Source organism: Aspergillus oryzae, chromosome 5 (assembly GCF_000184455.2).
Source record: "Aspergillus oryzae RIB40 DNA, chromosome 5".
NCBI lineage: Eukaryota > Fungi > Ascomycota > Eurotiomycetes > Eurotiales > Aspergillaceae > Aspergillus > Aspergillus oryzae.
In genome coordinates, this window is record NC_036439.1 from 2624595 (window position 1) to 2644023 (window position 19429).

A 19429-nucleotide genomic window follows, 5' to 3' on the forward strand; every position below is an offset into this window, starting at 1 on the left:
CAACAAGTCCTCGATGGTCTAACGGTCATGATTTCCGCTTGTCATCTCATACGAGAACAAGCGCGGGAGACCTGGGTTCGACTCCCAGTCGGGGAGATTTTTTTTCTTTTGGTTCGACTATCATATAATATAAGTTGCTAGCTATATACCACTTCCTGTATGTATATTTTGCCTTGTCCTTTTCTTTCTTTCGCCATGACTTTCTGGTTTTTTTTTGATAAAGGGACAGAGCATATGCACTTGTCACTTTAAGGTACTATATAAATCGTCTAACACCTCTTTATCTACTCTATGTCTTCTCACGACCTTTGTCGTGGAGCATCACATCCGTCTTGGCAATTTCTTTTCTACTGCTGGGAGCTAATCAGTTTCCTCTGTATAACTCATGAATAACTGTTACTAGACATACACCCCGCTAGTATGGACGCTTCATACATTAGAATAGGAGGATATGGTCAAAGCAAAGCTCACATACCAAAGAGATTCATAGAACAACAATGCATAGTAGTCACACGGTCCACACAAACTATCTTGCATTCCATTTTCATCTCTCTTAAGAGAAAAAGGAAAAAGAACAAAAGAAACCTCACAACAAATAGAATCATGAATCATGATCACCACCACCGCCGAGGATCACGCCTAATCGTAGAATAACAGCCCTCCAGCTGCTCGAACAGCATGTCCATTACACTCACTGGCTCACCTTCGACCCAGGATAATTGGCGAGGATTGTATTCAGGATCATACACCATCAAGTCACACTTTTCACCTGCATCAGAAACCGACCCGTCATTGAGCAAGATTACAGGGTATACTGGGCGATGTAAAACGGTAGAAGAGAACTTCCGTATGCCGTAGAGTACTCTGGCCTCATAAGATCCCATCGCATCGGCAAGATGTTGCATCCGTAATTCCTCAACCGGCGTAGTCTCCACCACGTCATTGTCGTCCTCTGAGTGCGCGTGGCGTATTTTGATAAACGACACGGGCGGCTGCTGTGGCAGCATCCTGCGCCAGCTGGCCTCTGGACGAAGCAAACAAGGTTCCGCCGTGTGTGCAGCGAACTGGAAAAGAATTTCACTAACAAATGGGTTCTTGATCCTTGGATGATGCAGGTTCATGGACGGGTTGAAGAAGAGCGCGCTCTGGATACGAGGCGACCACTTGATGACCTTGTGCCATTTGTGACACACGAGCTGAGCGGAGGTTAACAGGGTTCGTGTATGTGTTTCCAAGAGGATTTGCCCAAGAATCTCGATCAGGTGAAAGATCATGTGTGGCTCATTTTCCTGCTCCATGGTTATTCTTCTGCGAGGAATGAGTGGTTGTTCATAAAGTTCAGGTGTTAACAGATGCTGCTGAGAATGTGGAAAAGGGTTGGCCCTAGCTGCCAGCGGATGTGGACATGGCATAGCCATAGTGAAGATGTTTCCCAGGCGATAGGTTTGTGATGATGTGCCTTTCAACAACTACATTGTTACCTAGTATTTATATGGCACGCGAGCTCTGAATAGCATGAACAAAAGTAGGGTTGCACAAGAAAGACTTTCACGTCTACCCTGTCCAAATAACAGATATGTGCATCAATTCCCATCCTGTTATATCACCATGAGAACTTAAGTATCCGCTTGACAATATAGACTAACAGACAATAACCTCCAGATCATCTTCCTGAAAGGTACAAGGCTGCAATTTTCAGAAATATCCTCTCAAATTGAAGCACTAATAGGTCACTGTGCGAAACGTCCGTCTCTCATGTTTTATCTAGGATCATATTTGTCACGATATAGTGAAAATAAAACATACAGAGAAAGATATTTCCCTTGTATTATTCTAATAATTAGTAGTTGGGGCCTCTATCATTAACTAAGTCGTAAGAATACATGTTGAATGTGAAATGTTAATGTCAAGTCACTCAAGGTTCATCAGGCGCGTGATTCTGGATGATAGTCCAGATCATCTGCATGCTCCTGTATTTGCGGCAATTTCGGCGGCAAATCTCTTTCAGGATCGTCTTGTATGTCCTTGTTGATGGGATCTGCTGAAGCCGGATTTGGCTCCCTCACTAGGCAGGAGGCATACGTGGTGAACGGTACGCTGAGCCAGAACACCACGAAGGCGACGATCAGGTTAGCCATGAGGGAGACGTTTGAGCTGGCGCCAATGCCGAATGCGATGGCAAAGCCTAGACTCTCGAATGATCGAAGAATTCCGGTGGTGTATGCGAGAACATCGACGTGGATATCATATGTTCCCAGAATCCAGTATGTCCATACCACTGATGCTTGGCTTCCGACGCTGAACCATCCAGTACGTTAGTAAAGAGTCCCTGTCTCCACAAGAAGATGCACATACCCAAATAGACAATACGCGGCGATCGCCTTTCCGTATCCCGGGTCATAGATATCCAAGGATGGGGTAGGACTTTGCTTCTGCAGGTCCGTCTGCATGACAAAATTCAAAACCCATTGCGGGATAAACACAGCGACCATCGTCAGCCAGCCAGCAAGCGCCGTTCCCCGCCTCGTTTTGAAGATCTTATTCGAATCCAACAGCCAGCCCCAAAGCACCGTAGCGACAATCCCAACCAAGGTTTGGACAAATCCCGCGAGTGTCCGGCCTCGGACCGAGAAGTACTGCGTCAGATAGTTTCCCTGGTATGTTTGACTCCACCGCACAGTCATGAAGATCGGAATCAGAAGCAGCATGTACTTCTGCTTTGTCGCTCTCCAAAACCCCTTCAGTCCTTCCTTGAGTGAGATACGATTTTCGTCGGAGCTGAAGGTCGGTTTGGTTCCGTCTTTGCGGATCAGCTTGTGCGCGGGAGCGACGGTTAACGCGAGAGGGAGACCGCCGCAGCTGAGGCCGATGAGAACGAGGTACGTCTTAGGGCTGATACTGCCCTTGCTGGATGCGTCTATGTTGAGCGCGAGTTGAACAGCGTTTCCAATGACCGATCCGAGCTTGTTCAGGGCCATCCAGATACCGACTATCAGCCTAGTGAGCAACTGTGTGTCTTGCTGGAAGTCGCGATTATAGAGAGATAGCACTTACTGTAGGTACCGCGGTTTTCAGGCTCGGGGTAACCGACAGCAATAGCAGCCTCCGAGACCCATAGTGCGGCTGCCTACATACGAATTAGCATTTATACTTCTCCTCTAACCAGCCAGAACGATATAGTAGCATACCGAGAAACCACAAGTCACCGACCCAAGGAGCAAAAACCATTGGGTTCCGTAAACACTATTGCAATACAATGCCGCGAAATAGGGCACATAGCCGATAGTACCGGCGACCAGCACCCACTTCAGGCTGAATCTGTTTCCGGCGATCGCGAATAACGGACATGTCACGATCATGATCACATACGTGATGACATTGGAGGCATTGACGAAATACGGGGTCGCTAGACCACCAGCTCCCAGTCCTATCGCAAGATCAGTTTCTGTATACCTCTTCTCTTCCCTCTTTTTTTTTTTTTTTTTTTTTTTTTTTTTTTTTTTTTTTTTTTTTTTTTTTTTTTTTTTTTTTTCCCTTTTTTTTTTCCCCTTCCGATAGCGATAAGAAACTAACCGTTCAATGCATCCCAAATACCGGGCTGAGTAAAGCTGATCAGACCCAAGGCAATAGCCTGATACAGGGTCCCGCGATACCAGCGGTGCAACGTCTCCCAAAGCTCAGCCATGGTCACAACCCAGAGAACTCTGACAGCGACATGGCAATGGCGATCGGAGTCGATATTTAGTATGCAGACAGGCTTATCCTCAGCAATTGCCAGCGCCCCACTCCGATGTCGTGATCGCGACGAGCGCTCTGCGATAAGAAGACATTAAGGCGCAGATTGATACTATGTGTCATGAATACCCACTTGGTGTGAGGCCGTTGGACGCAATTGCCGGCGCTGGCAATTAAGCGATGAGGAGCCCCCATTCGGCTCCCCCAACTTTCTTTTCAACAAGCCAATCAGTTCGCTTCTGCACAGGCTTAGTCGTTGTTTTCTGATGGATACGCCTGGGCCTGCCCTGGATCGTGACTCGTGAGTCATTTCCTTTTGTATTTTATTTCCTTTCTGGGCATTTTATTCGATGGTTCCCCGACTAATGGGCTATGGATGTTCTTATATTCTGCGCGATCGGATGGGTTGACGGCACGTGTGGATAAGGGCATTGCCTTATCAGCAAGAACTATGGCCTTCTAGAAGGACTTTAATCATCCAACGAACTGTCATCTGCCGTGGAGAAGTATCAGCGCCCTCAGAATCATTGCTGGGACTGGACCAAGGTAAAGATTCACTATCAACATTGAGTTGAGCCTCGGACTCAGCTCTAGACTCAAGTTCACGCCAAGACGTAAAATTTCAACCAAACGGAGAACAAGAGGGTTTTAGTCCCCTACGGACACAATCGGCGGACTAAAACGAGTCAGAGATAGCGTCGATCCCCTCACCTGAAATAGGTATAGGAAAGGGCTTCCTAACTTCTTTGCCCGAGTGATACATCAAGAGCCTCGTACTTGCGCTTACCTAGAACAGACGCCCCCACATGTGGACGCGCTTGGAGAACTATGCATGGGAAGCTGGATACATTACCAGACTCTGTCATGTTACTGTGGAGGTACGAAGGGTGGTGAACCATAGTGGTTCATTACCTTGGGTTCTTCTGGATCATGTTGCTTTTTCTTTTCAACAGGGCGTTCTTCGGGTACACTTGAGATGATATGATCTTGTTTGTCCAGTGGACAGCTCTCTAGGAGAGCCACTGGAACCCAACAATATTTTTGGGGCGCACCCTTCAAAAACCCCTTTGAGATGGCTGATTCCAGGCTGATTCCCTCCCTCAACTTCCACAGATCAAGTATCTCATAGCCGTATTTCGAGACCTTTTCCCCCGCATTGAAGTCCTCATTACCAATACCGCCGTTCTCTGGGACTTCACCAGGGACTTTACCATGAGAGATACGGGTGACGACGTGTAGAACCAGATGCGACGAACGCTGGATGGGAGGAGGTAGCGGCGGTATTCGTGGTTCTTTACACCAGTCGCGATATTGTGCATATGTTCGGGCTTGATGCTCATGAAGATGTCATTACGTCTGGTTCTGTGGGTTATGGACTTTTCCTTGGCCATTATGATAACTGATATGTTGAGTTGTTTTTTTCTTGTTCAATAGGAAACGCGACTATGGGGTCCTAAGGCATCGCACACTCATCCTATATGAGCTTAATTCACGCCTCACGCGTCCACTTTGTCCTGTTTTGACACTGAAATACTCTGTGTTTTTACCACACTACAGCTGCATGAGGCCTAGAACTTGTAACTACAGTACGTCTTCAATACCAGCAAATACATAGCTTTCTATGCTATCTACATATTCAATGTCTGGAGAAGAGGCATCGGCTAATGTTTATAAATCCGACTTATCACAAAGGCGAAGCAATGTAAATATGGACTTAAGCATAATTCTAACTATTATAGTCTTAATTAAAGTACTACAGATAGACATGAGAATAGAAAATATGCGGATTCCTATAAAGCTCAATGGCCTTGCCTTGTTCTATCCTTATCCATTATCAATATAAATAGCACGCCCGTCTCTCACTCTAAACTTCCCCCCTTTCTATTAGCACAACTCCAACACAATCAACCAAGAAAAACATTCAAGATCTTCTCTTCGCAAGATAATCATTCGCCGTTTTCCAAATCCCCTTCACACCCTTCTCGATCTCAAACCGCCCATCATAAAGCGGATACACAACAACCGCCAAGAAAGCAAAGAACTGCCAAATAATAGCAACAGTAACCCACCCGGAGAAGAAAGACTTTGTGAAGATATAGTTCCGGTAAAGCGGCATAGGCCAGAGGATAAACGTGATAAGAACAAGGACCACGAAGATGGCCCACGCGATCCGCGACCAGCGATATAGCTCTTTCAGCGTCTCGTCACTGAAAGGGTGACGGATATCGTCTAGACTTAGCTGTGTTGGTGAGGTTATAGCTGGTGTTGCTGAAACGGTCATAGCCTTTTCATCTGCGCCGATTCGCTCTGGGTCGTTGGTGGAAGCTGTTTCGGATGGGAGAGATTCGGGGGTAGGGCTGGTTGATTGTTCGATGGCTTTTTCGCTCGACTGGTTTTCTTGAGAGGTTGTTGTGATGGATGGGTCGGAGGCATGGAGTTGTGCCTCGTCTGCGAGCTCGATGCGGAGGAACTCGCGCCAGTCGAACTTGTAGGGCTTGTAGAGGGAAATGATAACGGAGTAGAGGGCTGGGGAAAAAAAGGATCCAATGGCACCGTACAAGGCCGGTAAGCCCTCGCCAGTGGTGGTCATGTTGACAGCACCGTACAATGACTTTGCGCTGGCAAGCCAGATAGCAAGACCGGTAAAGAAGCCCAGAACGGGCGAAACAATTGCTGCTAAGCGGGTTTGGCCAGACCAGAAGAGTGTGAGAGCCAGAGGAATAATTCCCGGGCAGGAGAGGATAGGCCGGAAATAGCCAATCCAGGTCATATTTGCACCGCCGTAGTTCAGAGCAATCGAGATGCCGGTGATGAAGACGGCGTGGAAAACGACCGAAATGTGACTTACATGAAGCAGCCTTTTGTCTGACGCCTTTGGATTGAAGTATGTTTTGTAGAGATCAAATGAGAGGATACTGCTGACCGCAATCATCGAGGAAGAAACTGTACTTGTCAAAGCCATGAATAGCAGGATGAAGAAGGCGACAATGCCTGAGTCGCCTATCAGAGCCTTGACTAGATATGGCATGACCATACCGGCATTTACCTCGGCACTGGTAAGCGGGCCTGGGTAGGTAGGGAAAATAGGCGTGTTATGCAAAGCGCGTGCGGACAGTCCAATAACTGTTCCCAGACCCCATGGGATGCCGAACACAGCTACCGCCGCTAGGTTGTAGGCTGGCACAGTTGAATTAACCTCGCTGGCAAAGGACTTTTGCCAGAATGCTGTATCCTATTGACCATATGTTAGCATAGCCCCATTTTTGTACTTCTGCGTCGTCTGAACCATACCATGACAACAAGAGCCAGGTTGCCGAATTTCAACACCAGTCCCCAGATAATGGCATCTTTTGACTTCATCGTAAGGAGTGATCCTTCAAAGTTCCCGGAGATATAGTTCTCGCTCGCTGTGGCCACCACCTTGTCATAGAGACCCCCAAGTCCACCCACTGCGGGATGGGTCAGAACCGACAAGGTAAAATAGATGATGAGGATCAAAGCAACAGTCGTGTGAAGGAAATCCGTAAGAAATGTCGCCTTGAGACCTCCGACTGCGGTGTACAGAACCACTATAGGGTGGTTGGTAAACTGCACTTCAACTTTAATGAGCTACTGAAATAACCCCAACTTACCTCCAAGCGGGATAAGAATAGTAGCTGCGACGAAATGCATGCCGGACACTCCATAAATCAGTTGCGAGCCTGTCAGAATCATGGATGCACATCCGAAAACATTGTTGGTGAGATTCAGCACGATAAAGACGAGGTGCCCGATCCAGCCATATCGCATCTTGATAATTTCAAGCGATGTATGGGCGTAGGGCACTCGGATCTTCGCCATGACACCCAATGCGGCCATCAATGCAATCTGGAAACAAAGCCCAGATCCCCACCACTATAATCTTGTTAGCATTATTGACTTAGTGGAAGCCTGAAGGAAGATCATGAGTTTACCAGAGGAACTGCCAGACCGTAGCGATAGCACATGGCCGCGGACAACACCGTTTCGTTGATCCACATCCATGAGGAAAACACCGCTGACGCTGTTAATCCTGTCCCTACTGATCTATTCGCTACCATGAACATCTCCGAAGTGGCCGAGTCTTCGGAAAGATAGGCCTTCTGGACTTTGATCGCGACCAGAATCACCCCGCAAAAAAGCACACCCAGCCCTATAAGCAGGCCATAGGCTGTGCCTTGCGGGATCAAGTCTATCCCCGCAACACCTAATGTCGCTACAGTCATGATGGTATGGAATGATCAGGAATGTAGTAGGAAGAGAGAGGACATTGGTGAAACAATGTCGAAATAAATATATGAAAGAATGTCTAGTAATAAAGCTTCCTGCGACCGTGCCGATCGGGAACAGACAACCCACTTAACTTCACGTTAATAAGGACTCCTACATCGGCTACTCCATTTTTTTTCTTTTGTTTGTTACTCTTCTTCTTGTTCAATTGGCGATTCCATTCGGACTCTGGCCGACAGAATAACCAATGCCATATGGTTGAGGTGTCACGCAGTCGGTGGTAGATATTGCGTTATGCGGCACGAAATGCATGAATGCCGGTAGTAAAACCTGCGTAGGGTCCAGATTAAAGGAACTCCAAAGCCCGTTGACTTGATACGAGAGTGTGGATGAGGGATAGTGCAGAGCTTATGCGAGCTTAGCCAAAGAAAGGGCAGATTGAAGTGAGCAATGCATGGATGAGATTGCGTGCCTGCAGGACGCTATGACGACTCGTGCGGCACCACCCGATGCATCGCGATAACGGCAACGGCCCCAAAATGACACGAGAAACAAACAATAAGATAAAACAAGAATGTGTACGGCTCATTTCTCTCGTAGAGTATTGCTCGTATGTGGTACTTTTAGTGGGTCCTTTACGTTAGGTTGCCCATCACAGCTCCTGTATACCGGCTGAACAGACGCGCAAAGATACCTTAACCCAACCAAAATGACAAACAGCGACAATAATAAGAAGCAGATCATATTGAATGCGTTCGTGATGAACACCCCGGGCCATCTGGCGCCGGGGCTGTGGAAACACCCGAGAAACAAGACCGACCAGTACAAGAAACTGTCCTTTTGGACCGAACTAGCACAGTTGCTGGACAATGCCGGATTTCATGCCATGTTTATCGCCGATACTCTGGGCCCATACGACGTATACAAGGGCCCTGCCAATGTGGTTCCTACATTGGCATCAGGAGCGCAGTTTCCGGTCAATGACCCATTATACTTGGTCCCTGCCATGGCGGCAGTAACAAAAAACCTCATCTTCGGCGTGACTGCGAGTGTAACATACGAAAAGCCATATGCACTCGCTCGTCGACTATCCACAGTAGACCACCTCAGTGAAGGGCGTCTCGCCTGGAATATTGTCACCTCTTATCTCGACAGTGCAGCTCGCAACCACGGCCTCAGAGAGCAGATTCCTCATGACGAACGGTATGCGATCGCGCACGAGTATATGGAAGTTCTCTACAAGCTTTGGGAAGGCAGCTTTCGAGACGACGCCGTCGTAGATGATCGAGAACAAGGGGTATACATCGCCAGCGATGCTGTGCGACAGATACACCATAAAGGGAAGTACTTCGAGGTGCCTGGACCCCATTTCTGCGAACCATCACCACAACGCACTCCATTTCTCTTTCAAGCCGGTGTCTCTGAAGCTGGAAACGGATTCGGAGGGAAGCACGGGGAAGCGATCTTCGTCGGTGGTCAGACACCCGAAGGCGTTCGGGTGACTGTGGACAATATCCGCAAAGTGGCAGCAGAGGAAGGACGCGATGCCAACCACATCAAGATTATTGTTGGGATTAACGCCATTGTCGCCGCGACAGATGAGGAGGCGAAAGCCAAGCGGGAGGAGTATCTCAGGTATGCGGACGAAGAAGGGGCATTGGCCCTATTCGGTGGGTGGACAGGAGTTGATCTCTCAGGCTACACCGACGACGAGGACTTCAGATTCAGCGAATCACCACGCGTGCAGTCTATTGTAAGGCGATGGTCTGCTACCGTGCCCGGCACGGAGAATCTTCCTTGGACTAAGAGGCGAATTGTGGAGTACTTAAGTGTTGGTGGACTTGGAGCGAAAGTCGTCGGGAGCCCCACAACAGTCGCTGACGAGCTGGAACGATGGGTAGAGGTGGCAGGAGTAGATGGCTTTAACCTGGCTCATATTACCAATCCGGGGACGTTTGAGGACATTATAGAATACCTACTCCCTGAGTTGCGACGAAGAGGACGTTTCCGAAGCGTGGTAGGAAAGGAAGGAGCGACAGCTAGAGAAGTTTTCATCGGATCCCGAAGGCTTCCAGAAGATCATCCTGGAAGCAAGTATGGGTGGCATGCGGGTGAGAAACTACCCAAGTATCAGCTGGAAGAAGAGAATAGAGAAGAGGCATGATAGAGAAGGACTGATGACGCGTGTAGGACATGGAAAATAACTTGCAAGAAAAAGAGGAACTGCATATACCTCACTTCGGTTGGATGCTAGAGACAAAAAGAATAAAATGCCTGCAGCAAACCCTATGCGGATAGCGTAGTAGTAGGATCGTTTATTTGGAATGCTGTTTCTAGTCTGCACAACTTAATCGAATATGGATGAGCCACCTGGAGAAAGTCCACTGTGCTTAGTACTGGACAGAGTCTTAGGTGTTGATAGGTGAAGCGCTATGCCCATAAGCAGTCAGGTATTTGCTCCGAAGGTTTTGTTCAGGCTGGGCTAATGGCGAATGCACTGTGGTACACGCGCAGCAAAAGTCCACACTTGTACGTCCACTAAACAGCCAGAGACATCGTAGACCGAGTCAGAGCGAGTAATTTAGAGAATCTGGCTGCGATCGAGCGACTAATAAGTCCAGGGTGTAGGTTTCCTGTAAACTGACGCCAGCTCCATGTGCCACACATACCAGTCCCTGGTCACACACGCGCGCGCTTTGGGTAATCTTAATCCATTTTTAAAGGGACATAGCTTGATATACATACCATGTAACCTAATAATAAGACGGTCATAAGTGCATCCAACAGGACCAATAATACCACGACTCGTTTGGGAATCCCAAAACAGGCATGTAGTTTCTGATACCCCAAAGACAATGTTATCCTCGGTGAGACGCGGCTTTCCCATGGACACAGCCCAATGTTGGGCAGATATTTCAGGAAAACCTTCATGTGTTGTCGTGGTCTAGCGCTAATGCTAAGCGCCTAGGCCACCAGCCATTCTGTTCAACACCGATGGCGACTATCCACGTAAGGGAGCCACTTTCAGGCTAGGAAAATAGCCAATCTGCTCTGTAGTTGCGGGAAGGATTGACGATTTAATTTGCTTTCCACCAATGAAGCTATCCAGGTAACACTAGTGTTGGGGGTCGCACTGTGGGGTATAAGGTGCACCCAGTGCATTAGTTAGCCAGTGAACCGTGGAGGGACAAATGAGAGATGCATAACAAAACAGATTAGTTGAGTGATTTTGAGCCATTTCATTCTTAGAGTAGTTGCATATTGAGTTGGCCTAATACAAAGTAACTGCTCTACACGGCTGCAATGGTGATAGAGGCCAGGCGGTGACAGTTGGTAAGTATCCCTAGTGATGCCATAACCAAACTGAGCAGTCCTCTATCGCAGTTGACCTAAGATATAGCCACCCAAGTATAGACCAGCTGGAGTGAATATGTCCCATCAATCAAAGGGAGGCGCATATTTGAAGGTTCGAACGCTATAACGAGGCCGAGTCAACTATGGCTTTCTGTAGATCGGGAGAACAATCCTAACCACGGTAGAGGCCAGATAAGCCTTGCAGCGGTTTGGGCGATGATTGCCAAGAGATGCCACTGTCGCTTAGAAACAAGGGGTCCAACATGCTCCATGTAGAGTACTACAGTACAGTTACCCCTGGGTAGGTGGAAGTGATTTCCGGATCTACGTTGACGTCTAGTCAGTGCGAGCGGAAAAGTGAGGCGGACTATTATTGGATATCCGACGCGGTACATAGTAAACCTTAGTGTGTGCATTCAACGGCTACATACAGGTCAAGTCGCGGTTGAGAGCACGCTTGTGGTACCGCATAGGCGAGAATCCGTTATCGTTTTTATTTTATTTATTTTTTAAACTCTCTCTCTCCTTGCCACTGCCTTCTGGTATGAGGAATGCCATAGAGATTCTACTCATAGATATTGGGCTGCGATAGGCGGGAGTAGGTTGCCTTAACATTGAATATGCTCCCAATGACTGGAATGCTAGATAGGCCCCTAGTAATTCCATGGACAGTCAAACCTTCTCAGTATCGTAAAGAAAAGGACAAAAACACTAAAATACTGGGTGGGAAACAGCCACTTGGAGAAAACCGACTAGAAATGTTGAGAAACCACAGAACACTAGCTATGGATTAGCCTTTTACCACCAGTTTAGCTTATTTAGGCTTGAACACCTGTCAAGACAAGCTCCCCAAGGTACGGTAGTAACTGTACCCTATGTACCGTCTCACGAGGGACGGGACATGTAAGAAAGTACAACGATCAAGACCCACCGTCTGATACATACCACGCCGGAAAAACCCAGCCGCGGTACAATCACTATTTGGGACTATTTGCCTACTATTTTGGATCATTATTATTGAGATCAACTGTTTTAGACATGTGCAACCATCGTTATATGTCAGGTTCCGCTTGCGGATAATCTGATCCGTTTTCCAGTTCGAAGTCTATGTGGAGATCGTACGAATCGTTGCGGCGGAAGCAATTCCAATTGGACAATATGCCATGTTTGTGCCGTGGGAAAATATTTCCATCAAGCCCTTCCTGCCACTCAGATTTCCGAGTCCTTCACGGCTTTCTCACTTTTGAGCTCTTGCGTTGAGAGAACCAAATAACATCGGGAAGAAATTTTCGGAGTGTGGAGGGGTAAAAATGGAAAAAAAAGGTAAAAAAAAAGGAGACACCCTAGGAAAAGAAAGAGAGGTAAACAGAAACAAAGAAACCCAGAGAAAAGTTCAGTCTCAACTATGCTGGGTCCGTCTAAGTGGATCACCTACAGGTCATTCATGGATTGATCCACCTCGGACCCGACACCTAGGGCCTGGAACCTACATACTCCCACTAAGCAGGGGTGTATTTGATTTGGGATGCAGCGCAAAGATCTATCGGTTCGATATTTTACCTGTACCGATAGATCAATTGTGGCTCTGTGGCTTGGATTTCCGCTATGCTGGGTTCGATGATAGGTATGCTAGCAATAGACTAATAGCTTGCGGAATATATAATTATATAGGTCTGGCCGACCTAATAGGTCCCGTTTCAATTTATTTTCGGCCGTGTTTAATTTTAGGGATGAAGTCTTGGACCCTCAGCCCAACAAATACGCCGACTCACGGATAGAGTACAGGATAACCTAAAAAAGAAGGGAAAAAATGTAAAAAACAAATAAAATTAACAGTTAAAAATGCGACAATAACAAAAGAGCAGGGAGGGCACCCTACGAAATCGAGAACGTTTTCTGCCATAGTTATTCTTACCCACCTTTTGTAATACTCCTAGCAACGTTATGAGCCGTTCTCGCAGCAAAGAACAATCAATGGATATTACGAGTACGTAGAAGCCAACCAGGAGAACGTCTGGAATGTAGAAGTGGAATCAACTCAAAGTATTATTTTTGATCAATGAAAGGCAACATCCGTATCAAGTAAAGAGAGTTCCAAAGGCACCGATACCACGGTAAATAAAACATGGAAGATGGGATATCAAAATTTCGCCCTGCAAACGCCATAAAACTATGCAAATTTCGATGGCTCGGTAGCAATCAAATCCAAGCACCAGTACGCGCCACGCTATGATTGATGTCTTATTCCAATCGGCACAGAATGCCATCGTAAGAACGGTTTTCGTGAAGAGAATCGCGTCGTGGTGGATCGTCAGCTGGGAGACTGATTCGAGGGAGATCTTTGGGACCCTGCTCCCGTGACCTTTCCAGGTTGTCCGTTTGCTGGGAGGCGTCAGAATGTTTTAATACTAACCAAAGCTCTGCCAGGGAACTATGCGTACCTTTAAGCTGCTCAAGCTGCCGGACTGTGTTTTCATGAATCCTAGCCCATTCCGCCTGGTACTCCGCAAGGTCCAGATGAGTTGGCTCTTGAGCCGAGGACGTCGTCCTACTTGTAGATCGCTTGTCCATGACTTCCGTGAGAGAGGATCTTTGCCGCGGGTACAGCGAGGAGAGGTATATTGTGAATCAGAGTCGGAAGAGAGAAGTCTAAGAAAGTATGTATATATCTTGTATAAGATGGTTGGTTATTGAACGACCTCGATATAATGAGGCATAGGAAACACGTGTTTTTGCCTTGGGTAATCTTTGATAGGAACAACTAGAGAGGTCACTTCAATATCCAGCCCGCACTTGCTATTTCCCAGCCCACCAGTCAATCTTCTTCAAAACGTCTTCAGACCACTCGTCCGCCTTCATCTCAAAATCGTGGATATGACTCTGCGAGTTTTGTGACCAGTCACTCACATTGTCTTGAGCCTGCTGCAACCACTTGACAGCAGTCACTATAAAGCGCTGAAGCAGACCAAGCATCGCCTGATACAACTCGGTCGCTGTATCAGCGACATCTCCCGATAGCTTATCGATCTGATCTAGACCGAATTGCTTTTTATTTTCCCACAGATCCCCCGTTTCGCGTTTTAGGGTATTGATCTCACCAAGTTGAGCGTCCCAGTTGGTGTCAGATTCGTGCTCCCGCAATCGTTCTATAACCTCGGTACAATCGGAATAGACTGTGTTCACCGCATCTTTAGCTGCTTCGTGCAAGCTATCAACGATTGCTTTAGTGTCATTTGCCATCTACAGCTTGGTATTAATATATTGAGCACTCCTGAGGGGTCCAAACCTTGCGGGAATCGCTTTCCGAATTTGTAAAGAATAAAGAAAGAAAGTGAGTACAGGTTGCCAATCTGTTGTGGTAGTCGAGGGGATTATAAAAAGCTCTAGGTTGAGGGATGGTATTTATATCTATTGGCTCGGAGAGGGAGTTCGAGGGTGGGGTGGGGGGTTTAAATGTTGATTTTTTTCAGCTTCGGCTGTGAAGTTCGCCCTACACTATGTAGAACCTCAGCTGAACTTATCGCTATATAAGTTAAAATTCACTATAGCCCCACTGGGTATTTTCTTAAACCTCTATAGAAAAGGGTTCCAGCTTCCATTACTCTGGTAGGGCGCGCTTAGTGATCGTGAGGGGTACTTCGTACAGCTGGCGAAATCAGTAAAAGGAAATGATATACAATATACCCATAGGGTTCCACACGATCTTTATGGAGGCTATGGAAGCCCAGTTATCCACAATGCGCACAGGCTGTCGGCTTCACTATTCGAAGTCACAACTTCGACTATCTCAGCTACCCAACTGCCAGGCAGCTCAAGCTCTGCCTCATTAAAGATAACGAGAAACCTCTCCCCACCCCGCGGTGACCACTTTCTACTAGATCCCAACACCCCTTACACGCCCCAGTAGGTTCGAAATGAACATGTTTGGCTTCTACCGACAATGGCTCGAAGCAACACCTCTAGTAAGCTAGTATATATGCTCGTTTCATAACACAATAGAGAAGGGATCCCTATTCTGGATTGTATATATAAGATATAGTTTCCTTTCATATCATGATAGTGTTGCAGGTAGGAATACCGTCGAGGTATGACTACTATACAAGGGCTCACGTCAAGAACATTCCCCGCCCGTTAAGAAAACAAATCGCAGGCTAGACTGCACGACAATAATTTTCCATAATCGGAGAGGCACCGATACGTACGACACCCTGGCAGCTAGTCACAGCTAGGCAAAACATGGCGTGCGCTGCGTATACTCTAGTTTATCGTTGATCGGAAACTTCCTAGACTCAGCCCTATGGAGGGTAAAAGGCTGTGGAGCGCAGGGCAAGAACTTGGGTTACCAATGCCGACCCGAGGTAGCTAATATCAGAAGCCTTAGTACCCGTTTCACATACTACGGTATATGCATTTCGAATCAGCTATCCGAGAATTCTAGATGATTGGTGCCGATGAAGCGTTACGGGGACACTAACCCTTCTAAAAACACCCGTTACAATCACTCATGAGATTAATAACTCTGGGATATAAAAGGACATCACTGTCCTGATCTATGGATCGAAGTATACTATCTTGGCTGTCAAACACATTCCTTTGATATCAATATAGACCCCCGAACAACATGTCTAGTAGGCTCAATAGCAGATCTTATCGAGGCTATTCTGGATTGCAGTACGAGACGTGTTGAATAGACTCTCCAATAGTAAGGCAGGGAAGTTGTATGATGTTATGGAGAGACCCGTTATGAGATGAATTAGGCTGTCGTACAACCTATGCATTCTTATCTATCCGATCTGTCCAAATTTGGCCGCACTTAAATGATTCCTTGAAGGAGATTAGAAAAAGCCTGGAACGGTAATCATTATTGATATAACCTTCTTGCAGGTCATGCATGTAGCTAATTATAATGTTCACGAATTCATTGATAAGTGATCTCCACCGTTCTTTGCACTGTAATATCCTCTAAGCGGCGTTGTCGCTGACCCAATTCCACATCGGGGCTGATTGAAGCCCGACGGTCCCTTTCTCCAGCAGTAGTCAAGGATAGCTCATGTGCATCGGCAGTGCCATGCATCTGGCCGTCTGTATCGCGTATAATGGACTCGACAGAGCTACCCTGATGGGTTGTAAATCCTGTAATGGTTCGGATTGCTGCTCGCGCTCGCTGTGGTGCACTTCGGGGTGTGGCTTGTCCTCGCTCAGGGTAGCTTGAGGGATTCGGAGTCTGCAAGTGGAAGACCACACGAATGAGTGGCCACATTAAAGGTAGATTTGCGACGTAAACGGCTGTGGATATCTCAGCCGCATACCATCTCTACGGTAGATAGTCAGTACAAAGTCATTACAAAGTCCAAAAGGAAATGAGGTGACTGACCATAAAGACCATAGAACCGACAGTGCTCAGGCTGTAGTATCGGTTAAGAACGGCCATTAAAATCTAGACTTGTCAGAAAGAGAGCAGTATGGGAGATGACTATGCGTACAACAACAAAACCAAGACCGAACACTCCACACACAGCAAGTTTCCTATGGCAATTAGCTCTGGTAGTAGATGAGCTTGGGGCTACTTACTTGCCCAGGCGAAGATGGGAACGAATGAACAGGGGTAATGGGATGCACAGCATTACCAAGTCAGAGGAAATGTTGAAAACGGCGGATACAATCATGTGGTTGAAGTAAGTCGAGCATTGAACTAGCCAAAGAATCAGTGGAATTCAAAGGTGTCGGTATTGGCCGGGCTTACAATCGTCGTTCACGTTCGGAGCCCCTGTTCCTCATCAGCATCCTCGATTTCGTGGTAGTGATCCAATGACGTACAATATGCTTCAATGGGTCGACACCACACCGCGCAAAGCAGAATCTCGATCAAAATATACGAGAGTCCGACGTATATTGCCACTATCTGGACTATGGTATGCTCTCTCAATAAACGTCTTGATCACGATAGTTAGCTCCTTGTTGGTATTGTGTTTAGACCGACGTACGTTAAACGACTGTATATAATCAAGAGGCAGCACTTAACCAGCCAGGTCGTCGCAGTGCAGAATTGCTCCATGGCAAAACACATTATGTTCCCCCATATCAGCAACTCTTCCGCATGTGGAGTTATTTCATCCGCATGCACCTCTGGTCGGCTATTGACCCATCCCACTTGATTGATGCTGACCATTGCTCCAGTATATGTGATCTATTCAGCGAATTAACCTGGCTTCTCGAGGTGCTCGTGCTGGGCCTTACCGCAGTAAAGCACATAATGTAGTCATCGATTTGCAGGCTCTTCCATGATCCCTTGGCGATCCGTTGCGATATCCTAAGTTCGTGAGTATACGATTCGAAAATAAATCTCACAGTGTAACGAACAGGCGACACGCAATTATTAGTATCCCTATGACAACTGATATTAGGAAGCAGCTATAATATTCCGGTAGTGTTGAATTACCAACGACATATAGAATCCATGTTTCAATCGCGAGATCCCTTGAGAACTTCGTGAAGGATTCGCCCATGATAATTACCACGAATCATGAGTGTTAACCCACGCAATATAGCAATGCATCCATGACAAAGTGTTCTACTGAAAAGAAAAATGACCATTGTGGATATATAGGGGTTTTATCCATTCTTCAATATGCCGCGTCTTTGCCTATCTTCAATTAGATCCAACTGATTAAGCTTCACGCTATGTTAGACGTGATAGTAGGCTCTAACTAGCAATTAAATTAGCTGTCTGGGCCAAAATAACCTTTCCCTGAGTCGATCACTGACAATTACGGAGGAGCCCTAGGCAGCGTTTGGCAAAAATGTTTCACTTGTGCCGACATTGTCTAGGGAAGTGGGTCGAGAAACAACGTTATGGCAAGTGTATCCCGAGATGCAGGTGCAAGTGGGGACTTGGCCTCCTGAGATCGGCGTCGCGCCATATCTTAGTGGGTGATAAGATGGTTTTTTCCTTGTGATATTTCCTCACAATCACCGAGGAGTACAAAGATTCTCACAGGTGTGGCTTTGTGTACTACTTGGTCCTCGGTTCTGTTGGCAGAGTGCCTGGTAGAAGGCCACCATACCAGGCTTGGCAAGCGAAAGTGAGGCGACAGACAGAGTAGATCCAGTGGTGATCATCGGTTTATGAAAGTCAGTATTACGGATGAGTGGGTCGCAACGGTCGCGCAAATCTCTTCTTCCATCTGTAATATATCCTCTGTCGAAGCAATGGCCATACATGACATGCCTAAATTGTGAGAATCAGAGCAATACGACAGTTGGAGGACAAAGTGACAGAGTCGTTATCATATATTCATAGTAGAGCTAAATCTCGAGGTGAAATTCTGACTGATAATATTCCAAATAATACTAATAACCAGCTTTGCGTGGCGGGAAACAAGTTATATCACCGTCTTCATTAACAAGATGTCCTATAGTATTCCTGTCAGCAAGTAGTCCGATATACTATTCAGTAGATAGTTACGTACCTATCGGAAATGTGCTCTTGGCTACATATGCCCCCGTCACAGGATTTGGGACTTTCGTTCTACAAGTGCATTGGACATCATGTCTTCTGACTGCCATGTCGAAAGGTTCTTGTATCAAGGTGCACCCATAACAATCACCACGTCGAAAAGCGCCCCCGCTGTGATCATTAGCCCTTATACTCTATAGTGCTTGATAGAGGAAACATACTCCCATTGGCGGATTAAGGCGCCTTGTGCCTTATCGTACCCGAGGCAATAGTTGAGATCTATACACGAGTTTCTCTTAATTCTACCGTTGAATTTAATGCAGTCCGCGCAGAACACTGGTGCTGATGGATGGTGATTTGCCATCTGGTACTCTTTCAGATATGCGTTGGTGCATTGTCCCACGTAATCGACACGCCTGCCGTCCCAAGTCAGCGGCCTGGGATCGCGTTGAGGTGGTAATTGCTGTGCAGGCTGCATTTTCTGAGCGGGTTGCATTTGCTGAGCGGGTTTCGATTGTTTTTGAGGGCTTTTGTTCCCGCTAGGTCGACTTTGCCTCTGTGGCCGTCCATTATCAGGTCTTTTTTCCACAGAAAGCCCACTGCCCTGACTGGACACCCAGCCAAACAGATATACTG

At 46.9% G+C, this 19429-nt stretch overlaps 7 protein-coding genes and 1 non-coding gene across 8 annotated transcripts; 2 read left to right on the forward strand and 6 right to left on the reverse strand.

Moving 5' to 3' along the window:
- Positions 1-7: 7 nt before the first annotated feature.
- AO090124t00001 lies at positions 8-96 on the forward strand. The gene has a single exon. It is a non-coding gene; the product is annotated as a tRNA-Asp (tRNA).
- Positions 97-614: 518 nt separating this feature from the next.
- Positions 615-1418, reverse strand: AO090124000022 (uncharacterized protein; the record flags this gene model as incomplete). The annotated part of the gene is made up of 1 exon (XM_023237547.1): positions 615-1418. The coding sequence occupies one exon, from the start codon at positions 1416-1418 to the stop codon at positions 615-617; it is 804 nt and encodes a 267-aa protein (XP_023092351.1).
- A 507-nt stretch (positions 1419-1925) lies between these two features.
- AO090124000021 (uncharacterized protein) lies at positions 1926-3685 on the reverse strand (the record flags this gene model as incomplete). The annotated part of the gene is made up of 5 exons (XM_001823654.1): positions 1926-2298; positions 2356-2989; positions 3055-3127; positions 3189-3427; positions 3574-3685. 5 exons carry the CDS (start codon positions 3683-3685, stop codon positions 1926-1928), a joined length of 1431 nt encoding a protein of 476 aa, XP_001823706.1.
- Positions 3686-4383: 698 nt separating this feature from the next.
- On the reverse strand, positions 4384-5054 carry AO090124000020 (uncharacterized protein; the record flags this gene model as incomplete). Its single annotated transcript, XM_023237549.1, has 4 exons — positions 4384-4411; positions 4523-4575; positions 4648-4992; positions 5034-5054. 4 exons carry the CDS (start codon positions 5052-5054, stop codon positions 4384-4386), a joined length of 447 nt encoding a protein of 148 aa, XP_023092350.1.
- A 602-nt stretch (positions 5055-5656) lies between these two features.
- On the reverse strand, positions 5657-7979 carry AO090124000019 (sodium:solute symporter family protein; the record flags this gene model as incomplete). The annotated part of the gene is made up of 4 exons (XM_001823652.1): positions 5657-6967; positions 7027-7304; positions 7368-7629; positions 7689-7979. 4 exons carry the CDS (start codon positions 7977-7979, stop codon positions 5657-5659), a joined length of 2142 nt encoding a protein of 713 aa, XP_001823704.1.
- Positions 7980-8692: 713 nt separating this feature from the next.
- On the forward strand, positions 8693-10147 carry AO090124000018 (LLM class flavin-dependent oxidoreductase; the record flags this gene model as incomplete). Its single annotated transcript, XM_001823651.1, has 1 exon — positions 8693-10147. One exon carries the CDS (start codon positions 8693-8695, stop codon positions 10145-10147), a length of 1455 nt encoding a protein of 484 aa, XP_001823703.1.
- A 3065-nt stretch (positions 10148-13212) lies between these two features.
- On the reverse strand, positions 13213-14577 carry AO090124000017 (uncharacterized protein; the record flags this gene model as incomplete). The annotated part of the gene is made up of 2 exons (XM_023237550.1): positions 13213-13233; positions 14245-14577. The coding sequence occupies 2 exons, from the start codon at positions 14575-14577 to the stop codon at positions 13213-13215; spliced, it is 354 nt and encodes a 117-aa protein (XP_023092349.1).
- A 3540-nt stretch (positions 14578-18117) lies between these two features.
- On the reverse strand, positions 18118-19271 carry AO090124000016 (uncharacterized protein; the record flags this gene model as incomplete). The annotated part of the gene is made up of 2 exons (XM_023237551.1): positions 18118-18259; positions 19015-19271. 2 exons carry the CDS (start codon positions 19269-19271, stop codon positions 18118-18120), a joined length of 399 nt encoding a protein of 132 aa, XP_023092348.1.
- Positions 19272-19429: the final 158 nt, after the last annotated feature.